Source organism: Lissotriton vulgaris, chromosome 10 (genome assembly GCF_964263255.1).
Source record: "Lissotriton vulgaris chromosome 10, aLisVul1.2, whole genome shotgun sequence".
NCBI lineage: Eukaryota > Metazoa > Chordata > Amphibia > Caudata > Salamandridae > Lissotriton > Lissotriton vulgaris.
This window is the reverse complement of record NC_141698.1, coordinates 1,038,585,535-1,038,610,650: the sequence shown is the minus strand read 5'-3', so window position 1 is coordinate 1,038,610,650 and position 25,116 is coordinate 1,038,585,535. Positions and strand designations below refer to the sequence as shown.

General features: G+C 48.6%; 1 protein-coding gene across 2 annotated transcripts in view; it reads right to left on the bottom strand.

Annotated features, from left to right (window-relative positions):
- The window catches only part of GASK1A (golgi associated kinase 1A), a 135,115-nt gene extending 110,320 nt beyond the window's left edge, over window positions 1-24,795 (bottom strand). For both annotated transcript variants that reach the window (XM_086942085.1, XM_086942084.1), the window contains exon 1: window positions 24,372-24,795. In XM_086942085.1, coding sequence (XP_086798211.1) covers window positions 24,372-24,374 — 3 coding nt within the window. In that variant the 5' untranslated portion in view covers window positions 24,375-24,795. The remainder of the gene's footprint in view (window positions 1-24,371) is intronic.
- Window positions 24,796-25,116: the final 321 nt, after the last annotated feature.

Sequence of the window (25,116 nt, the reverse complement as noted above, 5' to 3'; positions counted from 1 at the left end):
TTGCTCTCAGAGCAGGAAACAGGAAAAATGCAATGATAACCTCAGGCTGGGTTAGGGTGGGGCCAGCCTTTTGCCACAAGGAGAGGAGAGGAGTGGTTCATGCACTTAAGTGCTGAACCACGGCGCTCAGACCAATCACACCGCTTCATTGCAGCATTGGGATTTGGCTTAGGGGAGCATGTGTGCTTCCGGGACTAGTCAGTGAGGAGGTGTTTTTGGAAATTAAATTTTGTTCCCCCAGCCACCACAGTTTGCTAGACTGACGAGATGCCTCATTTGATACCACTGTCGCAGGCACAAAGTATAAATAGGCCCTGGCAAAGCTGATAGGTCTAGTATTTGAGGCGTATTGACTTTGTGAATTTTTTGTCGATAATGTACATCATTGGTAAAAAGCAACATGTTTTTGTCAAAGCCATGCAGGATCAGCACAAAAAAAAAACAACAAAAAAAGTCTTATGACATCAATGGGGCATTATTCAGTAGACGTACAACACAAGTGTACTGAAGCATGTGCGCAGGTGTGTTACCGTGCATGCGCACACCTACTGAATGAGGTGGATACCATTTTATACATTTCTTAATTTAGTGGTTGAAGATGGCACACACCACTTAGTGCAGTAAATAAAAAAATAAAAAATTCGAATGCACTAAAGCGAAGCGTCTGGCAGCAAATGGCAATGGTCTGCCCCCTCAAGAAATGAAAAACATCTTTAAAACAAATATTAAAAGGACAGCAAGAGGTGGATGAGCTAGAAAGGAGTAAGTGGAAGGAAGCAACGAGGAATGAGTGGGGGAGGAGGATGGCATGAAAATCAAAATAAAGCCAAATGGGGGAGAAGGATAGAGAAGGAGGGGAAAAGTAGCACATGAGGAAGACAGCAACCCTGGGTGCAGGCTTTTTTGGCTGGGCGAGGAGCACACGAGAGAGAGGAAGAGAGCAACGAGGAGCAAGTGAGGCTGGTATTTGGCAGAGAGAAGCACACAAAGGAGAGAGCTGGAAAACACATGCACTCTCACGGAGTAATATAACGAAAAAGAAAAAATGTAGTTCCCTGAAAGTGAGCAGTGGAAAAATACAATTCAGCCAGTCAAAAGGATGGGAAAGAGATTATACTGCAGGAAACGGACAAACGCAAGAGGGAGGCAAATCACTGAATAAGAAGCAAGCACAAGTGTGACAAGAAAGGCAACCAGTGTTAAGCAATGGGTGGGCTCTAAGCACACTGTACGTTTTTGGTATGGGCCATATCAGGCTTTCACCTACAGACTGCGAAAAGCTCTCTGGTGGGCAAGGCCTGATAGAGGAGCTAGCTGACAAAGGGGAGAACCAAGAAAAAAACATGAAAGTCACAAGGCTGGCCAACAGGCTAGAAGAAAGTCTGCAGCTACAACACAGACCCGATGTCGTGTGGGGCACATAAGGCGAGTCCAGGTTTTTTAAACGAAAAGACACTGCCTTCTGGGACACCTAGTTTTAGTGTTATTGTTGTAAGAATAAGCTCACAAACCCCAGCATGCAAAGTGCCTTTTGGCATGAAAGTCGGCGAGCTAAGGTGTCACACTTGGCCTGCTATGAAACCCTGTTGAATCAGAAGGCTTTCTATGAAACCCAGTTGAACAAGAAGGGCCTTCTATGAAACCGTATTGAATCACAAGGTCTGCTATGAAACCCAGTTGAACCGTCAGCCTACTATGAATCCTTGTTGAATCAGAAGGCGTGCTATGAAATCCCGTTGAACCAGAAGGCCTGCTATGCCCTTTGATTCAGAAGGCCTGCTTTGAAATCCCGTTGAATCAGAAGGCCTGCTATGAAACCCTGTTGAACCAGAAGGCCTGCTATGAAACCCTGCTGAACCAGAAGGCCTGCTATGCCCTTTGATTCAGAAGGCCTGCTATGAAATCCCGTTGAACCAGAAGGCCTGCTATGCCCTTTGATTCAGAAGGCCTGCTATGAAATCCCGTTGAATCAGAAGGCCTGCTATGAAACCCTGTTGAACCAGAAGGCCTGCTATGAAACCCTGCTGAACCAGAAGGCCTGCTATGCCCTTTGATTCAGAAGGCCTGCTATGAAATCCCGTTGAATCAGAAGGCCTGCTATGAAACCCTGTTGAACCAGAAGGCCTGCTATGAAATCCTGTTGAACCAGAAGGCCTGCTATGAAATCCTGTTGATTCAGAAGGCCTGCTATGAAATCCCGTTGAATCAGAAGGCCTGCTATGAAACCCTGTTGAACCCGAAGGCCTGCTATGAAACCCTGCTGAACCAGAAGGCCTGCTATGCCCTTTGATTCAGAAGGCCTGCTATGAAATCCCGCTGAATCAGAAGGCCTGCTATGAAACCCTCCTCATGTATCATTAGTGTTCCTATTGTGAAGCGCTCCGACACCTTCAGGTAAAGTCCGCGCTATATAAAAACGCATAAAATAAATACAATAAGAAGGCCTGCAATGAAACCCCGTTGAATCAGAAAGATTCCATCCCTTGGTCTCTGTCAGGTTTCACCCACAAGGTTTCAGCTTTAAGACCTTTGCCTAGAGGCACATTTGGGGGTCTTAGTACCCACAAGTGAATGCTGGGAAGGCTGCGGTTTAGAGGGTTCATGGGGAACAGTTACTACCCCCCTCCTATGCTGGATCACTTTCCTTCTGCAGGGTTCAGCCTCCTGAGGACAGACCTGCCAGGGAGGACGTCAGGGAGCCTGATGGATTAAACATGCAGCCTGGGAAGGAGGGAGGGTGTCGGTTTCCCTCCAGGCATGTAGGTGGGAACTGCGAAAGGTCTGCAGCTCCCTTCACCCGGATTGCTTCCACCTTTTCTTCCTGAAGTGCCAGACAAGCACATTCATTGAATTCCGGTTGTGCCCCAATGAAAGCAGCGGGGTGGGGGAGGGGAGCGCAGCTGCTCCTCGGCTCCAGATGTGATTGTGGGGAAGTGAAAACTTGTGGAAACTACAGAAGCGAGCTTGAGGTGAAAGCATTCTCTGGCTTATGAATAGGAGACAAAGAGAAATGGTACCAGGCGCGCATCAGCAGGGCAAGCTTCCCTTGCACCCTCAGAACTGGTACTAAACTGGCATCGTGCACCCTCAGAAATGGTACTACATGGGCATCGACCACACCTTTCACAGCAAGCTTGCCTTGCACCCTCAGAACTAGTAATACATATGCATCGTGCACCCTCTAAACTGGAACTACACGGGCACCGACCATACCTTTCAAAGGAAGCTACCCTTGTGCCCCCAGAACTGGTAGAACATGGGCATCATGCACCCTCAAAACTGGTAGAACATGGGCATCATCCACACCTTTCACAGCAAGCTTCCTTTGTGTTCTCGGAGCTGGTACTAAATGGGCATCGGCCACACCTTTCACAGCATGCCACCCTTGTGCCCTTTGAACTGGTACCACATGGGCATTAACCGCACCTTTCATAGCGAGCTTCCTTTGCGTCCTCGAGCCTGGTACTACATGGGCATTGGAACACCTCCCTTGCACCCTCAGATCTGGTAGAACATGGGCATCGGTCAGACCTTTCACAGCAAGCTTCACTTGCACACTCAGGACTGGTAGTACATGGGCATTGTGCACCCTAAAAACTGGTGGTGCATGGGCATCAACCACATCTTTCACAGCAAGCTTTACTTGCACCCTCCGAACTAGTACTCCATGGGCATTGTTTTATTTTTCTATAAGCGCTCCATGAGAGTGCATGTGTTTCCCCCTTTCTATGTGTTTTCCCAATTAATCTTGCATATTTTTTTCATTGCATTATATAAGTTCTACTTTCAATACCTTTTTTAGGTCTCGCCTGCACAGCGCTTGCTCTGTGCATCGAGATGTGTTATTTATAATCCTGTGGGCTTACAGCACGCCCAAGCATACCGTTAGTTGTTTTCATTATCACTTTAATTAGTAATCTTTCCATTGCTTAGCTCTTAAAGACCCCCCTTCCTTTCTTGTGTTAGCTCCTCTCTGAACCATGGACCAGGTACATGTGTTCTTCCTCATCTTTGTTCTTTTGTCATCTTTTTTGAAAAGCACTATTTTTTTAAATCTCATAAGCAGTTCGGTATTATTCCTGGATGTGCAATATACTTTCACTGAGTGGTAACCCTTCTTATTTATGTTGCTTTCACCATATCGGCTGTCTCTATCGACGCTTTAGCTACTTACACCCACAGCTGTACTAGTCAGCGCCACTCTACTCTTCGATACTCCACTCCACTCAACCCCCGTGGTTGCTGTTGGAGCCCACCACCAATCATTTCAGGGTATGGACACTTATTTTTGGCATCGCAGAGTAAAAGAGGTGAAAACACACAAAATGGAAAAACAGAAGAAGAGAAAGATGGGAAAGCAGTCACAAGGAGAGGAAGTAGGAGTGAGCTAAAGAAACAGGGGTTATTTGGCAGTGGATTAAAGAGGCATGAGGTGGATTCAAGACTATGGAGCCTTGGTATTCGGCACGCTGACATTTAGTAGCGCTGGCCGCAGGCTTCTTAGCCGAGTTCGGGGCACTGGGACTCATTCTTCAACAAATTAGGCAATGTGCCTGATCAACCTCTTTCTTGCAGTTTATACCCCAATTCCTCATCTCCCTCTTCTCTTTATGATCGTCCCTCACCCCGCCCGCTACTTGCCTCACCATCCGCTGTCCATCCATTAATTTCATTGTTGGCCTATGCTGTATCCTCTCCTGGTTGGCTTGTCTCTGCTCTCTTACTCGCTCTCCTCTATCCTCCAGACCTCTCAAACCTCTTCCCATTTTTCTACACACTTAAACTGCTTTTTAACTCTTCCACATTGTTCCTATCTGTACATTTTTTTCTACTCACTTCTTCTACCACCTATTACCTTTTGGACAACTTGCCTTCTGTGCATCTAACTCTTTAAAGTTTCTTCAGTTTCACTGAAAGCAGAGTTCCTTCCCTCCAATATTGTTGTCTTGTAAAGAAAGCACTGGGTTGGTTGGGCTATATAAAAATGTGAAGCAAATAAATACATCTTGTTTATCAATTTATGTAATAACTGCTCCTTTTCAGTTTTAGGGTATAGGTGTAAAGTGTTTTTTAATATCCTTCTATGTGGCTTACAAATAACTGGTATTCTATTTGCCAATTGGCAGCCCTTGGTAAGCCCTTGCAACTAATGTGATTCACTCAAGATCACACAGTGAGTCTACTGCTGGACTTCAACGCAAACTCTGAGAATAATACCAAGTAACTTTGGCCTCAATTTCTGAAAGAACTCAATCCACCTTAAACTCTTGTTGAGTGCTAAAGCGCCAAGTCGCCTGCGATGAGGGAAGTCATCATGCCTCTGCAAGAAGCATCAACAGCTTGGTTTAGGTCCTGCTGAGCTAGTGGCGAGTGAGTCATGGACCACTCCCTGGGTTAAGCTTCCTCTTTGGATGAGGACATTATAAATAACAAAATCTCTGGAAACAGAGGAGTTTGGCATCCGTTTTTATCAGCTCAATTTGAGATGAATATAGGAAAGAAAATTAATCCCCTACGCTAGTGACATTTCACTTCTGCATTTTTGGAATCAGACGCACATTTTTAACTATTTTATCATGTGCTTTGTCAAAGGCTCATGCTCTCCCTTCTTTTTATGGTCTGGCTTGTCACTAGGCAAGTATGTGAGAATTACTAAGCGTGTTGCATTGGCTCCGCTCACATGTTGGGAGACAGGCGCACATGTTTTGATTGGGCAGAGGTTGTGTGCTTCCAGAAAAGAAGTGCTGCCCTCCACACAGGCTCTGATCGTCTTGTTTATTTATCCAGCTGCCTGAGCTTGAACTTTCAGGGGCACACACATGACATTGTAATGCTATTAAAGTGTGTTAGATAACTAGATAGTATATGGTGTTTTTCCTCTGGCAGTGACACAGATGTGAGGAGGGCAATCATTAACCTACATGGATTTTTAAGTCTAGCTTGACAGTGCAACTGCTACCAGACATTTAAACCTATACCAATATTATTCTACAGTTCTTTGCTTCCACACAAATACATATCTAGTCCCATGCTCTCTAACTATAATGTTTTGCATCACCATACAACATTCTTTTGAAGCAGGCCTATTGGCATTGCTAATGCTTGTATCTTCTCTCTTTTTTTTGTTACTCGTTTATTTTTGTTGTTTTTTTATAGTGCGAACAATACCCCTGCGTGTATCAGAGCGCTTTACAGAATTACAGCGAGCTGAGTAGTAAAAGCAGCAGTAACATGTTCATTACGAGTCCACTAACAGTCAAAAAGCATTCATTGTTAATAGCAATGCAATATCATAGTTCATCTTCTGCAAATACCAGGCATCGTTGAGAAGCAAGGGGTTAACGTTGGTATTGCAAGGAAGAGTGCATTAGGTAGACAGCGATAGATAGTCATGTGGGCAACGGAGGAGAATAGTCATGTGATCTAGGGAAGAAATGTGTTCATAAGAATTCTTGGATTTCTTTCTTGAATAAAATTAAATTATCGAGGAACTTTTTCTGATTTCTGGAGGTAAAGAGTTCTAAATTCTCGGGGCAATCCCAGAGAAGGAACGGTTCTAAATTTTCTTCTTGACGAATCCCTGTGGTTTCAGATCAAAGATGTTGGCGCTTCTGGTTGCTCTGGAAACTCCGTAGAGTTTGAGCTTCTAAACGAGATCGTTAGGGGTATTATAGTGGAGGGCTTTATGTGTCATGCAGGCAATTTTTAGCTGCATTCTAGCTTCTTATGGGAGCTAAATGAGGGATTTGAGATCCGGGGTGATGTGGTTGTATCTTTTTGAGCCTGTGATGAGTCTAGTGGCAGAGCTGAGCAAAGCCCTTAGATGAGCAAGTTTATGATCCCCTTTAGAAGGTTGGTATACTTCTCGGATCTCCTTGAATATGGTGTGATCTTGTTTCTCGGAGTCACCTATACTGATGTAGCCTGGGTGTCTTACTCAGAATCTTCTGAGATTAGAGGCGGGTATCTATGTGCAAACCTCCTGGGTCAGTGGTTAACTTTTGTCGTTGGGATCTCTTAAAATTAATTGTGATCTTCTTCATATTCATCTACAGCATCCTTTTTTTAAATCAATCATTTAACAGGGGAGCTATGTTCCTAAATACAGGCACATAGTGGATGAAGTTTCCTGTGGGTATTTGCAAACGATTCTTGGGGGTCCCCTTAAAGACGTAGGGTGCTAGTGGGCCAAGGTCACAAGCAGTTCAAGTTTACCTGCCCTGGAGTGTCCAGGAGGAGAGTTTCTGGAAGTGTGATAGCCTTGCACGCGACCCCATTTGCAAAGGGGCGGGGGTACCTAAAAACATGCTGAGGAGGGGAACTTGGGGCAAGTCCAGGATCTTCAAACTTGGGGGCTCAGTTTGTCGGAGTACTGGGGGTAGGGGAGTACCATTAGCTGTCTTGCACCCAGGTTGGGGAGTTTGGGTGCAGAAGGTTTTAGTTGGCTGGTGCTCGTGCGTCAAAAGTACCTAGGTCTCAGTTAGACCTGCAAAGGGGGACAAAACAAGACGATTGGGCGACTCTCTATTGTGACCTCTTCGGTGATGACATCCCTTGTGGGATTCTCTGTCTCCGTGGCTTTGAAGACCGGACTGGACTCAAACAAGCTTTGGTTGCTGCAAGGGGTTCGGCACCATGGGTGCAGGGAGGCTTCGGTTGATCCTGCCATCTTCTCACTTGGTGGGGAGACGGATCTGACCTCTAGGAGCAAGGTGGCCTCTTCCTGGGGGGCTGCTGCGTTGGTGGGCCCGGTGAACAGCAGAATGGTGAACCAACCATTGCGGTCGGTTCCTGCGAAGGCTTGGCGAAGGCTTGGCGAAGGTCTTGAGGACAGCTGCAGGACGAGTTCAATCGTCACAATTGTCAGGTCAGGAGCAGATAGTCAGGCATGGTTTGGCACGATAGTCCACCAGCAATCTGCAGTTCTTGCTTCTTTGGCTCTTCTTTCCCCTCTTCTTTCTTTAGTCAGTTGAATCTGAGTTTCTGGTGTCATGGGGCCATCTAAACACTCAATTTAGGGGTGTTAAGGTAGTAACCAATGAGCTACATACCCCGGGAGCGACTACACCCCCCTATATCTTCCTGTGGAGAGTTGGCACATCCCTGACCCAGAGTTCCTAGTGTTACCAAAAACAAGATGATGAAACACTTCATTGACTGTCCACTTCAGGCTGCCCACCTTAAGGGTGTGCTCAGCCTGTGCTCAGATTCTCCGTCCATCACCGCCCCCTTTTGTACCGGTTTTGGCCGCCATAAGTGTGGCAGGGTATGCTCAGACGTGAGTCCCTTGCTCACTTTGCCACTGGATTGAAGCAAGCCGGGCTGAAGACGGCTGGAATGCCAGAAACCGGTCCTCAGTAGCTTGTTTCCGGTCCAGGGAAGACATGGCTTGGCAGTTCGGGCTGGACTGTTCCCATGAGGCACAGGGTCAGACTGATTTGCATATAGCCATGTCTGAACTGGGGTGGCAGAGTGGGCTAAAGAACGGTGATGGATTAAACCCAGATCTTTTGACTGGGTGTGAGTATTTGATTGATTCAGATGCTCCGTCCATCACCATCCCCTTTTGTACCGCTTTTGGCCGCCATAAGTGTGGCAGGGTATGCTCAGACGTGAGTCCCTTGCTCACTTTGCCAATGGATTCAAGCAAGCCGGGCTGAAGATGGCTGGAATGCCAGAAACTGGTCCTCGGTAGCTTGTTTCCGGTCCAGGGAAGACATGGCTTGGCAGTTCGGGCTGGACTGTTCCCATGAGGCACAGGGTCAGACTGATTTGCATATAGCCATGTCTGAACTGGGGTGGCAGAGTGGGCTAAAGAACGGTGATGGATTAAACCCAGATCTTTTGACTGGGTGTGAGTATTTGATTGATTCAGATGCTCCGTCCATCACCATCCCCTTTTGTACCGCTTTTGGCCGCCATAAGTGTGGCAGGGTATGCTCAGACGTGAGTCCCTTGCTCACTTTGCCAATGGATTCAAGCAAGCCGGGCTGAAGACGGCTGGAATGCCAGAAACCGGTCCTCGGTAGCTTGTTTCTGGTCCAGGGAAGACATGGCTTGGCAGTTCGGGCTGGACTGTTCCCATGAGGCACAGGGTCAGATTGATTTGCATATAGCCATGTCTGAACTGGGGTGGCAGAGTGGGCTAAAGAACGGTGATGGATTAAACCCAGATCTTCTGACTGGGTGTGAGTGTTTGATTGATTCAGATGCTCCGTCCATCACCACCCCCTTTTGTACCGCTTTTGTCTGCCATAAGTGTGGCAGGGTATGCTCAGACGTGAGTCCCTTGCTCACTTTGCCACTGGATTCAAGCAAGCCGGGCTGAAGACGGCTTGAATGCCAGAAACCGGTCCTCGGTAGCTTGTTTCCGGTCCCGGGAACACATGGCTTGGCAGTTCGGGCTGGACTGTTCCCATGAGGCACAGGGTCAGACTGATTTGCATATGGCCATGTCTGAACTGGGGTAGCAGAGTGGGCTAAAGAACGGTGATGGATTAAACCCAGATCAGTTGACTGGGGGTGAGTGCTTGTATTGTCAACGCTCCGACCATCATTTCCTTTGGTTTTTCTTTGTTCGCCATAAGTTGGCAGGGTATGCTCAGACGTGAGTCCCTTGCTCACTTTGCCACTGGATTCAAGAAAGCCGGGCTGAAGACGGCTGGAATGCCAGAAACCGGTCCTCGGTAGCTTGTTTCCGGTCCCGGGAACACATGGCTTGGCAGTTCGGGCTGGACTGTTCCCATGAGGCACAGGGTCAGACTGACTGCATATAGCCATGTCTGAACTGGGGTGGCAGAGTGGGCTAAAGAACGGTGATGGATTAAACCCAGATCTTTTGACTGGGTGTGAGTGTTTGATTGATTCAGATGCTCCGTCCATCACCACCCCCTTTTGTTCCCTCTTTTGGCCGCCATAAGTGTGGCAGGGTATGCTCAGACGTGAGTCTCTTGCTCACTTTGCCACTGGATCCAAGCAAGCCGGGCTGAAGACGGCTGGAATGCCAGAAACCGGTCCTTAGTAGCTTGTTTCAGGTCCAGGGAAGACATGCCTTGGCAGTTCGGGCTGGACTGTTCCCATGAGCCACAGGGTCAGACTGATTTGCATATAGCCATGTCTGAACTGGGGTGGCAGAGTGGGCTAAAGAACGGTGATGGATGATTAAACCCAGATCTTTTGACTGGGTGTGAGTGTTTGATTGATTCAGATGCTCCGTCCATCACCACCCCCTTTTGTACCGCTTTTGGCCACCATAAGTGTGGCAGGGTATGCTCAGACGTGAGACCCTTGCTCACTTTGCCACTGGATTCAAGCAAGCCGGGCTGAAGACGGCTGGAATGCCAGAAACCGGTCCTCGGTAGCTTGTTTCCGGTCCAGGGAAGACATGGCTTGGCAGTTCGGGCTGGACTGTTCTCATGAGGCACAGGGTCAGACTGATTTGCATATAGCCATGTCTGAACTGGGGTGGCAGAGTGGGCTAAAGAACGGTGATGGATTAAACCCAGATCTTTTGACTGGGTGTGAGTGTTTGATTGATTCAGATGCTTCGTCCATCACCACCCCCTTTTGTACCGCTTTTGGCCACCATAAGTGTGGCAGGGTATGCTCAGACGTGAGACCCTTGCTCACTTTGCCACTGGATTCAAGCAAGCCGGGCTGAAGACGGCTGGAATGCCAGAAACCGGTCCTCGGTAGCTTGTTTCCGGTCCAGGGAAGACATGGCTTGGCAGTTCGGGCTGGACTGTTCTCATGAGGCACAGGGTCAGACTGATTTGCATATAGCCATGTCTGAACTGGGGTGGCAGAGTGCGCTAAAGAACGGTGATGGATTAAACCCAGATCTTTTGACTGGGTGTGAGTGTTTGATTGATTCAGTTGCTCCGTCCTTCACCACCCCCTTTTGTACCGCCTGTAAGTGTGACACGCCTCCTGGCTAGCTAATTTGCCCACCTGCTCTGGTGCCAAATGGGTCCCAGGGCAGGGGGTGTTATCTCCCAGGTCTAGGGAGACCTGGGGTCCTATATCAGAGGTGGCAGCAGCTTTGAAGCCCCTGGCATTGATTTATTAATTCACTAGCTATCCTGCTGGAGGAGGTATGAACACCTTCCTCTGGATTAGAAATTGTTCCTGTCCTCTGAGAGCACAAGCTCTCACCTTCAGGGGCTCAGAAATGCATCTGTATTGGCAGGCTGGTTGATACGGGTAAGTTTTCAGAGGGCATCTCTAGGGAGCCCTTTGGGTGCATGTCAAAATAAATCCCACACTGGCATCAGTGTGGATTTAGTAAAACGAGCCATTGGATCCCAAACACCATTATATTCAGTGAAGCCATGATGTGGCTGTGGAACACTTAATGACTTGTGCCCAGATGGATTCCCTGTCCACTTGCAATATTGCAATATCCAGTAATAGAAGTAAACATCACTGGGGTATATCTGCTCATGCATATATGTCCTCACATGTAATATACTGCCTGATATAGAGGTGACTTACATATAGTACATGCAGTGCATGGACATTGCACACAGGCAGTGTGCAATGCTGTGTTTCCAGAAGGGTTTGCACCCTTTCACACATTCAGCAATGGCAGTCTGCATGTGAGTTTTGTATGGGCTCCGTGGGTAGCATAAGACAGCTCTTAGGGATCCTCTTCAGTACCTATGCCCTAGGTACCAGGGGTACAATTTACTACGGCCCTGCAGGGGTATTAAAGTTCTTGCCAATTGGGTTACAATTAGATATTTCGTTTTTAGGGATAAGAACCCTGGCACTGGAGCCTGGTTAGCAGGCTTCAGTGCGCTGTCAGAGTCCCAAAACCAGCATCTGGTAGTTCAAATGAGGGGGAAAAGTGAGGAGACATCTGCTTTCTACTGTGATTGATTGACAGGTGAATAAAACCTGCAGCCTTCTCACTGTTTGGAGTTGTGCTTCAGCATCAACTATCCATGCTCTGTAAACCTACTAAGAAGTATTTAACTAGCAGTTAAGTGTGCAGCTGGACCAAGTATTTTATATGTAGGTACCTGTAAGTGAAAGCCCTGTATATATCTTGCATATATTGGTTTTGTAACCCCGCATTTTACCTGTCTCCCAGTCTCTGGCCCCTGTAACCCACATAGAACTCAGCATCAGAGTAAACTTCAACCACTGGACAAATGGAGAAAGCAGAATTGAAAAAGAAGCTTCAATGCTGAGAGATATAAAGTGAAGGAAACGGGCATGTTATGGAAAGAAAACTAGGCAACCTTGGTTCTCGGAACCCCGAGCTTTTTGCAACGGGCTGGCTCCGAAGATGATACTTAGGGTCCACACGCGTATTCTTTGTACAAATTATGCGCTGCCCTTACTTCACTCAGGGCCATGAAACACTCGCCAGAGAGGTCTAAACAGACAGCTTCCATGGAGAACACAGCTGAGAAAACTAACTCGGATCCGGGCTATGCGTGCCCTAGAACAGCAGTTCTCAACCTTTTCAAGTTCAAGTTCAGGTATTTGTATAGCGCACTCCTCACCCAGAGGGTCTCAAGGCGCTTTTGACTTATGTGGATCACCACTGAATCATTACTGGAATCCGGGGACCCCCACTGAATCATTACTGGAATCCAGGGACCCCCACTGAGTCATTATTGGAAGCTGTGGGCCACCAGCCTCCATAATTGCTATGATTTTAACCTAACAGCAACACACAAAAAATAAAAAAAATGTAAGAGACGTTTCAAACCTTAGGGCGCCAATGTTTGAGCTGACTTTCTGCAGCCGATGGATGAGCAGCCGCGTAATACAGCGAAAACTATTATAAATTGCTTGATTAAAGGACTTTGCGCCAATTCGGTCCAGGTGACTTACACGCACTTGGAACCCAGGACTGTCGTGCCCTGTGCACTTGTCTTGAGAAAGATCCGCCGCGACCTCAAACATTGGCGCCCTAAGGGTCGAAACATCAACATCTCTTCATAGGCCTTAGAATTCCAGAATCCTAGCAAATTGACGGAAACAAATAGGACTCTGAAGAATCATATTAGCAGATGGCCTTTTTGAAATTAAAACTTGTGTATATTTGTATAGATTGTTTATATTGAAATTCATTATTATTGTACATATTGCTTCTGTCACGTGATCACTATTCACTATTGTCACTTGTTGCACTTTCATTAATATATTGACAGTCATTTTTGAATTGTTTTGAATGAATTCCATTTAGATAAATATAAAAATACAACAAGTTATATACAGGCTTTCTTTTCATTTGTTGTAAGAACCTGTCTTGTGTTTTGTCAGAGGGAGGTTTCTTTATTGCATGTAATAGCATTTGCAAATCATTTGTGCTGTCACCCGACAGAACCATTTTATATTTAACCAATAACATTCCGGATCACACATGGAGGGCCTGGAGATGCATTCTAAGAAGTGCTGATAATTCTGTTTCAGATAGAAATACAAATATTGGTCTATGGACACCTCTATGAAATAAAGGAGACATTTACTTACAAAGTTTCAAACCTTCTGAGATATATACAAGCTTTACCTTATTTTCATCACTCCAAAGACTCTATACATTACTCAGAAGGATTAGCTGTACAAAGAGCAGTATAACAGTACTGCTGGTCAAAGTATAGCTTTGGAGCAACATCCAAAATTATATATATCGCATATATCCAATATATATATAAATATTTTGTGTGACATTATTTCAAAAATATCTGATAATGTTTGAAAGATATCCCATCTTATTGCTCCTCTTAAAAAAAATACAACTCTTTGTAAATTAAAAAGAAATAAAAGCAATCAAATTATAGGTCTAGAATGTGTGAATAGCTAAGAATCAGTGCACACAACTGCTGTACATTGAAGCCCTTTTCAGTGTACAACTAAATTAAATGAATGAAAATAGTATTTGTAAAGGGCGACTACTACCTGGAGGTGTATAGGCGCTAATCACACCAAGAGGGGTAGAGAGGAAACCGAGAATGAAAACGCATGCAGGGGCACAGAGAAAGTTAATGAAAATTGCCCTCACTCACACACAAATATGTGTGTGACATGCTTCATCATCGGGCCTGCTTACAAAACACCCTGGTGTAGCCACGCACAGGATGGAGCATAGGGAGGGGGTAGACAAACAACATAAACATTCATCAAAATAGGTGTGTACAAAGTGCTACCACCACAGACTGGGAACAGTGATAGAAATAAGTGCAGTGAAACAACAAGGTGGCTCGTGGGTAACCTATTGATCACTTTTATTCCAGGGTCCCACGGCCAGGATTAAAATCAAGAATGATGGGCATGTTTGAAAGAATATTAGGAACTCACAACAACCCTCCTTAGACTGCCAATGTTTCGACCGTGATTGGTATGCCCACAATAAAGGGTCACGTCGGTCTTCTTCAGGACTCCTATCAGTCCCAGTCAAGCATGCCCTGTTACCTTATTCTGGTTAATTTACAGGGTACAAAAAATACAGCGATCCAGACATGTGGAGGCAGTTCCCCTAACACGGGATACAAGTACTGCAAAATAAAATGCATATAACACGAGGTGTCAAATGGATTCTAGTTAATTACATCGTATCCCATTTCAAGAAACATGCCCTGCCACAAGGATATTTAATCATCTCCTAAACTATATATGTTTATCCACCCTCCCACACATTGTAGAAGTGAAAAACGGGACATAGAACTCATTCATTTTAATCCTTTAGTCTCCATATCCCACTCTGGTATATACCTTCTAATCCCAGGTCTTCGTGTCAACCTCTGTCGCACAAAAACAAACTCCATAAGCACACATCTCCAACTCCAACGGGACTGTGGCGATTAGGCGTGAATCACCTGTGGGACAGCAAGTGGGTTAGATAGAATCCCTCCCTTGGCTGTGGTCCTGTTGTTTGTTTTCTTATTATTCTTTCAATGCTAATGCTGGTACAATCGGAGCATGGTGGTGCTTACGTATGGGCTGCATTATGTGTTCTTTCCCTTGCCCCTGTTATAGGTTGTGTCCTTAGGGGTTGACCCTCTCCCCTTACTTTTTGTGTGAAATAGGTGTTTAGGTGCTACCTGAACTACTAGAAGTTTACCTCAACTAGATAGGGGGTCCAAGATTACGTAAATGTATGTTTCCTCTTCCCAACCAAAAGACCCCGGTTCTAATATCAAGCGCACCACGTACCAGTGTGATCCTGGACAAAACACTTAATTTCCACCATGCCGCAGATCTCCTCTCTAACAAAACTGGGGCTGGGTGGACCGTGGACGTTGGTTACGCATTAAGATCCACATAAAATTGACTCAATTTCACTGATATTCAAATTATTCTTGTTCAGGTGGGCTGCAGAGTTCACCAGAGTTTTTTACAGATGGGCAGCAGAGCACACCAGAGGTTTTTTTTTTTTTTAAACACTCAACTGGGGTGTTCAGTTCAACTGTTCGACGCCGTCCTTATCTTTGGTTCCCAATAAAAGCAAAAATCAAAGTAGTGAATACACAGCTATTTTTCTATTTCTTTACTTTCATTACAACTGCTGCACCCACGCTTTAGCTTTAAACATCTTAAGCTAAAGCGAGGATGCTGCAATTGCTTCAAAAGTCAATAAATAGAAAAAAAATATTTACAATGCCATTGGTATCGTATAACTGAAAGTTTGAGCAATTGGCGTTGCATTATTATTAGCAACAACAATAGTTCAAACTTTCAGTAATGCGAGTCCTATTGCATTGCAAATGCTTGTTTACAGATGGTAATACTGTCTGAGCAAATATTTCACCTCAGTACCAGTTTAACAACGAAGTGCAGAAAGAAGCAATTGAAAGATGACCGGTAACCTTTGTGAAGGGCCTTCCACTGTGCATGGAAACATCACCATGTTTTAGTAACGTTTGTACTGTTTGAGTTGAATCAGTAATTTTTTATTAAAATCTTCAGATTATGCAGCAGATTATTGGTTATTTGGCACATGCGGCAAATCCATAATTATGCACACACAAAAAACAAGCCATGGCCACAGAAATGCAAAATGTCAGTGACCATGCTTAACCCCTAAAAGAGGAATCACATCATACTCGCCCTTATAACAATCTGCTGGTCCCCAGTAGGCGCAAAGATTGCATTTACGATTTTATGCACTATTTACAAATCCTACTGCAGAACATCTGCAGAAATTGACACCTCACAAGGCCCTAACTAGAGACCCTTGCTGGCTGTTTGATCATTTGTTCAACCAAGATTCCAGGATGAAACAAGGAGGTAGACCTCAGATTTTCAAGGGCCTAGACTGTCGAACCCCGTCCTAATCGGAGAGCTAAGCCCAAATTTGTATTTATTTGAGAGTTTGATATAGTGCTAGCTAGACCCGAAGGTACTTGCAGTTTAACAAACCTTTCGAAACTAACCAAGCTCGTGTAGCTTCCTTTCAAATGAACTCAACAAAGGGTCATGTCTGAAGAATACTTGACTTGGCTACAGCCCCAACACAACTGGAAACGAACACACCTGACCCAACTAACTGCTGAGCTGGACTCCTCTTGCTGTAGGACGCTCAAGCAACTGAAAGGAGACAAACCAGTTTTTACACAGGTCCTTACTAAAGAAATTAAAAGAGAGAATAAGGGTTATTCTGGCAATGTGGAGAAGTGTGGCTCACTGGTTAGAGCAGGCAGACCCTGAAGCAGAGGTCAGACCCGGGACCAGGGTTCAATTTCCGACGCGGCAGGGTCTTGAGCTCAAAATGTCCATGGACTCGATAATTCTCGCTTCGGTGCCTGACCTAATCATGGGTTCACACTCTGCAACTCTGGGCATTAAGCTTGCTTAATCTCCACAACAGCCCCCCGCGGTGGGATGCCTGGCTTTCACCTTGGGGATGCCCTGTAGGGGCTATCTCACAGGGAAAAGCCAGGACGGGTTCCCAAGCAAGTGCGGAGATACCCCTTCGGGGGTCGATTCTGGCGCTATATAAGAAACATAATAATAATAATAACAGCTGCCTTTCCATTTTATGTTGCCAGATGGAGGACGCCCAGACTAAAGATTGAGAAGCAGCAGGACCAATACGCCGCTTTTACACAGAATGGATGCCACACCGTCCAATCAGAATGAAGCAAGAACTCCACTGGCAAACCAGAGCCAGGGGATGCTTCCAGCCACTCCCTTCTACGTGGTCAATCTCTTGTAACATACCACGCCAGTGCACTCCCCCTAAAGGAATATGCCCAAACGCAGTCCATATATTTAGAGATTCAACATCACCACTCCCTCTCTGGGATGCAGGCGCGAATCGGGGTAACATCGCAATCACGCTTACAGACAGATGGTGAGATTAGTGATAGAAGTAAACAGGTCCTTCAAAGCCCAGTGTAGGTGCAGAAAAAGGTTGCTCAATGCTGCAAGTGTGCATGTACATGGTATTTCCATAGCGCAAACCTAGCCAAAAGGCAGCGCAGCGCTGGGCAGTGCCAAAGACAACCATAAAGGCAACAAGTGATAGAGGTATCTGCGTTGCGGGTGGGTAATGCATTGTGAATGAGTGTTCTTTAACCCCTCCCCTGCTGATGACGGAACCGCTCCGTCATCAGCTGCGGTGGCGCTGTGCTGATGACGGAGCGAACCGCCCGACGCTCCTGCGCGAAGCGAATTCCGCGCCTGCGCTGAGCGTTCCATTGAGCGGGTGGCGCCATGACGGAACCGCTCCGTCATAAGCACAGCGCAACCAACGCTGGTGACGGAGTGGTTCCGTCACCAGCATGCGCCCGCCGCATTTCCGCCCCGCCCCCTTAGCACTGCGGCGGAATAGCCGCCGCAGTGAAGGGGTTAAAGAGGTGTGTCTTCAAAGCTTTCCTAAATTGGAGCAGTGTTGGGCGGTCCTTATTTAGACAGGGATGTTGTACAGATCCTGGGTGAATGCATGAAAAGGGCCTGATGACTTGTTTTTTTTTCTACCATTCTTAGTCTGCAGTCTGATGGTGTCTTGGCTACGAGTGTTCCAAGAACCACCAGAACGTGTCTGCACCTTAAGCGAGGGTGCTGGAGTTTATGGTAAACAACAGCCTGATTTGAACATGATGCGGGCAGTAAAGGCAGCCAATGGAGTGGGTGGGATGTGATCATAATTTTTCAGGCCCTGGATGAAATGTGTCGCAACGGTGTAGGGTGTCCTTAGGTATTCTAATGTGACGTCTAGGAGAGCAACGAATAATCTGAATCTGACAGTGCGAGGGCTTGAACAACTGTTTAAAAGTTTATTTCTTGAAGAAACGGGTTGACGTTCTTTAGAAGAGCGAGGCGGAACCATATTTGAGTTTTTTTTGGCAATGTGTACCTTGAGGGTGAGGTTGGTGTCCAGCATGAACCTAAAGGACTCGGCATTCAGTGAAAGTTTGAGTTCGAAGCTGGGAATGTTTACGGGTTCTTGGGAAATAACAGAAATTCTGTCCTGGCTGGTTTGACTTTTCGGCAGGCGCTGGTCAGCCACATCTGGATGATGTGCCAGCAGTGTTGGAGGTGTTGGTAGTCTGAAGCAGAGGTGAATTTCAAGTAGAGTTGTGTATCATCAGCATATTGGTGAATCATCTGTGAGAAGAGCGGCAGGCGGCTCAACCTCGAGGCGGAAGATGACAGGAAAGGATAGGGAAACGGAATCCCGAGGGACTCCGAGGTTATGGGGATTTTTGGTGACCGGGAGGTGCCCATGTGAACAAATTGGTGTTGGTTGGAAAGGTTTCTTTCATGTCTGTTTCAGCCACAAAGGTGGTGATGTCCGTTGCCACTTGTATGAACTAAAAATCCAAATCGGTGGGTAGCCCTGAATATTCTTGTCTAGTTCAGAGGCAGTTCCATTACACTGACATTATATGGGACTGGAGGTACATTTTAGGAGCTTGTGTGGCAGAACTTCATTTTCGTGAATGCCATCATTAAAATGTTTACAGGAGGTCTTCAGAATTCATCCACATTGGTGGTTTCTTTCCCTAGCGCTCAGAGGAAGTTCTGTTGAGGGGGCGAGGGAGAGAGAGAGAGAGGGGAAAAAACACGAGGCACATGGAGATAAACGCTTTGCCAGGGTCACATAACTTAGGCATGTGGGGAAGCTGACACTCACACCCATCTCTTTTGGTTTTGGAGCTCAGCCCTCCACATTTCATCCGAAAACTACACCTTTCCTCTGATGATAGTTCCCGTCCTGCCAAATGTCACACATCTCTCCCGAAAACCTGTCCCGCCTTCACTCTCGACACATTCATTTTTCACACTAAAACAGTTCAAAGTGGGCCCTTGCGTGCAGTGGGCGCGGAACAGGAGTCAGTTTCAGAACTTCAACAGGGAGTATAAGAAGAATACACATACAACAACTATTTAGAGTTCATCACATATACAAGCCTTCCCACCATAAAGAGGCATGCGTACATCCTTTCCAATGTATCCAAAGATTTCAAAATAGATGTCTAGTTTACTTTAAGTAGCGCTCAATGCCGGTGTTTAGCCGGCTTCTATGCGCTCTCAGGCTCTGCTAATAAGTAGACAGACAGTGCGTTGCGATTAAATAACTTGCCAAGAATCACACAATGTGCTCAAGTGGGGAATCTGTGTCCAGGACACCCGAGCTGTCGCAAGTGATAAATAAATAAATGTATTGCTGCAATAACTGCATCCTGCCTGACCACAGCACCCTGCCTGACCACAGCACCCTGCCTGACCACAGCATCCTGCCTGACCACAGCATCCTGCCTGACCACAGCATCCTGCCTGACCACAGCATCCTGCCTGACCACAGCTCCCTGCCTGACCACAGCTCCCTGCCAGACCACAGCACCCTGCAAGACCACAGCATCCTGCCTGACCACAGCATCCTGCCTGACCACAGCATCCTGCCTGACCACAGCACCCTGCCTACCACAGCACCCTGCCTACCACAGCACCCTGCCTGACCACAGCACCCTGCCTGACCACCACAGCACCCTGCCTGACCACAGCATCCTGCCTGACGACAGCACCCTGCCTGACCACAGCACCCTGCCGGACCACAGCACCCTGCCTGACCACAGCACACTGCAAGACCACATCATCCTGCCTGACCACAGCATCCTGTCTGACCGCACCATCCTGCTAGACCACAGTTCCCTGCCTGACCACAGCACCCTGCCTGACCACAGCACCCTGCCTACCACAGCACCCTGCCTACCACAGCACCCTGCCTGACCACAGCACCCTGCCTGACCACAGCACCCTGCCTGACCACCACAGCACCCTGCCTGACCACAGCATCCTGCCTGACCACAGCACCCTGCCTGACCACAGCATCCTGCTAGACCACAGCTCCCTGCCTGACCACAGCACCCTGCAAGACCACAGCATCCTGCCTGACCACAGCATCCTGCCTGACCACAGCATCCTGCCTGACCACAGCTCCCTGCCTGACCACAGCACCCTGCCTACCACAGCACCCTGCCTACCACAGCACCCTGCCTGACCACAGCACCCTGCCTACCACAGCATCCTGCCTACCACAGCATCCTGCCTGACCACAGCACCCAGCATCCTGCCTGACCACAGCTCCCTGCCTGACCACAGCACCCTGCCTACCACAGCACCCTGTCTACCACAGCACCCTGCCTGACCACAGCACCCTGCCTACTACAGCATCCTGCCTACCACAGCATCCTGCCTGACCACAGCACCCTGCCTACCACAGCATCCTGCCTGACCACAGCACCCTGCCTACCACAGCACCCTGCCTGACCACAGCATCCTGCCTGACCACAGCATCCTGCCTGACCACAGCACCCTGCCTGACCACAGCACCCTGCCTGACCACAGCATCCTGCCTGACCACAGCATCCTGCCTGACCACAGCATCCTGCCTGACCACAGCATCCTGCCTGACCACAGCTCCCTGCCTGGCCACAGCACCCTGCCTACCACAGCACCCTGCCTACCACAGCACCCTGCCTGACCACAGCACCCGCCTACCACAGCATCCTGCCTGACCACAGCACCCTGCCTACCACAGCATCCTGCCTGACCACAGCATCCTGCCTGACCACAGCATCCTGCCTGACCACAGCACCCTGCCTGACCACAGCACCCTGCCTGACCACAGCACCCTGCAAGACCACAGCATCCTGCCTGATCACAGCATCCTGCCTGACCACAGCACCCTGCCTGACCACAGCATCCTGCCTGACCACAGCACCCTGCCTGACCACAGCACCCTGCAAGACCACAGCATCCTGCCTGGCCACAGCATCCTGTCTGACCACAGCATCCTGCCTGACCGCAGCATCCTGCTAGACCACAGCTCCCTGCCTGACCACAGCACCCTGCCTACCACAGCACCCTGCCTACCACAGCACCCTGCCTACCACAGCATCCTGCCTGACCAAAGCACCCTGCAAGACCACCACAGCACCCTGCCTGACCACAGCATCCTGCCTGACCACAGCACCCTGCCTAACCACAGCACCCTGCCTGACCACAGCACCCTGCAAGACCACAGCTCCCTGCCTGACCACAGCACCCGGCAAGACCACAGCATCCTGCCTGACCACAGCATCCTGCCTGACCACAGCTCCTTGCCTGACCACAGCACCCTGCCTACCACAGCACCCTGCCTACCACAGCACCCTGCTTGACTACAGCACCCTGCCTACCACAGCATCCTGCCTGACCACAGCACCCTGCTTACCACAGCATCCTGCCTGACCACAGCACCCTGCCTACCACAGCATCATGCCTGACCACAGCATCCTGCCTACCACAGCATCCTGCCTGACCACAGCACCCTGCCTGACCACAGTTTCCTGCCTGACCACAGCATCCTGCCTGACCACAGCATCCTGCCTGACCACAGCTCCCTGCCTGACCACAGCTCCCTGCCTGACCACAGCATCCTGCCTGACCACAGCATCCTGCCTGACCACAGCATCCTGCCTGACCACAGCATCCTGCCTGACCACAGCATCCTGCCTGACCACAGCACCCTGCCTGACCACAGCACCCTGCCTACCACAGCACCCTGCCTACCACAGCATCCTGCCTGACCACAGCATCCTGCCTGACCACAGCATCCTGCCTGACCACAGCTCCCTGCCTGACCACAGCACCCTGCCTACCACAGCACCCTGCCTGACCACAGCATCCTGCCTGACCACAGCACCCTGCCTACCACAGCATCCTGCCTGACTACAGCACCCTGCCTGACCACAGCATCCTGCCTGACCACAGCATCCTGCCTGACCACAGCATCCTGCAAGACCACAGCATCCTGCCTGACCACAGCATCCTGCCTGACCACAGCATCCTGCCTGACCACAGCATCCTGCCTGACCACAGCATCCTGCCTGACCACAGCACCCTGCCTACCACAGCACCCTGCCTACCACAGCATCCTGCCTGACCACAGCATCCTTCCTGACCACAGCATCCTGCCTGACCACAGCTCCCTGCCTGACCACAGCACCCTGCCTACCACAGCACCCTGCCTACCACAGCATCCTGCCTGACCACAGCACCCTGCCTACCACAGCATCCTGCCTGACCACAGCACCCTGCCTGACCACAGCATCCTGCCTGACCACAGCATCCTGGCTGTGGTCTGACCACAGCATCCTGCCTTACCACAGCATCCTGCCTGACCACAGCATCCTGCCTGACCACAACTCCCACAGCGGGTTCAAGTGTCACCGACAGAGAATTGACAACTAAGGGGCTGCGCGAGCGCTCACGCGGCGCAATTCAGTTTGTTTCATTCTGTTCACTGGCTTCAATAATGTAAAGCACATTTGTGCTGCTACGCTTGGTGTTATTTTGCGCCGCACGAGCTCCTGCACCAACGTTTATTAAATCTGCCCCGAAGAAGACATACATAAGGGGAGTTTTGCTAATTTTTAGTGCAACGCAGGCCTGCAACCGAAGTTGCTGTGCTGTGATGCGCCAGGAAGCGAAGCAGGGCAGTGCGGTAAGCACTAAGATGCGGCGCTGCTGCGCTCTTCCCCATCCCTGGCGCACACACAGGGAGCCTAGCGCCACGCACACACCTTTGCACCATAGTGTAAACGTACGTGCGTGATGTCTCGCACGTGTTGTACCAGAAGAGTACCATTTCAGGACAAAATCCAACGCACGACCATGTACAGCGCCCTGCTGCCATTTGGCTACGTTCGTGCTATAGAAATTCCATATACATACATACATTAAAACGTCTCCCACATTGAGTGCTTGCTGTACAGGGCAGCACACATGCATGGGTAGATTTACTACGTGTTGGTGCAGTGCAGCGCAGTAACTAAGGTTGCTGGGTTGCATTGCAACAAAGAGTGTGGGAAAACAGCAACATGTAAACAAAGATATAGCACTGTTTTTCTCTCCACCCCCCTCCCCGCCGCAGTGTCCAGAAGGCTGCTTTGCGCCACGGTGTGAGGGGGTGTGTGTTCCGTCAAGCATAGGTTTTATACTGTTCGGAAACCCTTCAAGTGCAAATACCATGCTGTCATACGTGTCCTACTTGGTATGTGTGTTGTTAAGTGCAGCACAAAGTGTAAAGTTGGAAAAATGTGGACTCTTCAATGTTGCTCCATGATTAAACCTGCCCGAGGAGATGCAATTTTTGGAAACAAATTCAAGTGCACAAATCTTTAAAGATAGGGGTTTGCATTAAACCCCTTGGGTGGGTGTCTGAAGACCCCCACGCACCACCCACTGGGCGCTCCCTTAACACAGGGTATGTCAAGGTGGAGCAGAGCGCTATTTAGGCAACTGTCCGGCACAAATCATGATTTACATTGGAATTTAAATCGTACCACACAACACTTTGAAACACGTGTTGTGACTTTGCAGTGGCTTAAAATGTTGATAATTGGGCACAACGCAGCACTTTCAGACTTCACCACACTTGGATTTCACACCACACTGTGCGATCCTGGACAAACCACGTTTCGGACTACTCCTCTCTCTTATCTGCCTAAACTAGGGGTGCCTCGAGGCGATCGAGTTGTAATATCTACTACTGTCGAAGCATATGTACTTAATAGAACTCCGGCAAGTTAACATTTTGCAAAGAACTCGTGGCAATAATTACACAAAACTCACAGAGTGCACACTACGATGTGTCCCGGTTCCTTGCACTAAAGCCTGCTAATTATTATCGAAGGTACTCGGATTATCGACCTCTCAAGGATAGAAGGCTAAGTGGCCCCACCAAACCTGTGACCCTCAGATTACACACGAGCCCTCAACGATTAATGCATTAGCCCACTGAGCATATGGACACTGCAATTCCTGCAGCTGCCCAGACAGGCTTCGGGGATGACCATAGACACAGCTGTTCCAACAAGCACATGGCGCATTGAGCCAGGCAAGGACAGAAAGTGCACAAGCCTTACCATGTCTTCTCAGTGCGAGTGCTTGGAAGCCCCGCGGGCTCTGTGTTGGCGCTCAGATCCCTGGTCCCACACTGGCCATGCTGCTTCCTTCCAGAGCATGGTCTAGGAACGATGCCAGGCTGATGGGAGTGCGACCGTTGCCATGGGGACACCTAGAGAGTGAGCTCTCTCTGGATAACCCAGATATAAAACGTGCAAGGCAAGCCTGGGGTTTCACGAATTCCCATAGAGTGCAGTCTGTCTGCAACAAATGCAGAGGTGCCTTGTCTGCTGTACAGATGTGCCTCAGATGGCCTCTTCTTCCAGGTAGACGAGCAGCTGTTCTTCCCAGAGAGGCCCTGCTCCCCCAAACGCGCCCATGTGGAATCTGACAAGCCCGGCCCCCTCGGGCGGCTGGGGTCTGACTGCACGCGACGTCTCCCCTGAATTGACTGGCAGACAGGACTTCAGCTGCTGAGCACTGAAAGAATTTCACCAGCACAGCAGTTCAAACTCGGCCTCCTTGAGAAGGGGTGGTGCAGCGGAGGAGGGGAGGGGGCTGGCAGAGGGTGAGAGGCCCGTGCGTCGGGAGAGGCCCCTTTTCACAATAAAAGCCCTGACTAGCTAGTCCCAATTTTTTTTCACATTCATTGAAACATGATAGGTAAACAGCCCAGGCACGTTTCACAGGCCCTTGGGTAACTAGCTGCATCACTCAAGGGTTTTAATTTGCATTCTGGGACTTGCAGTCTTGGTTATCCGCTTA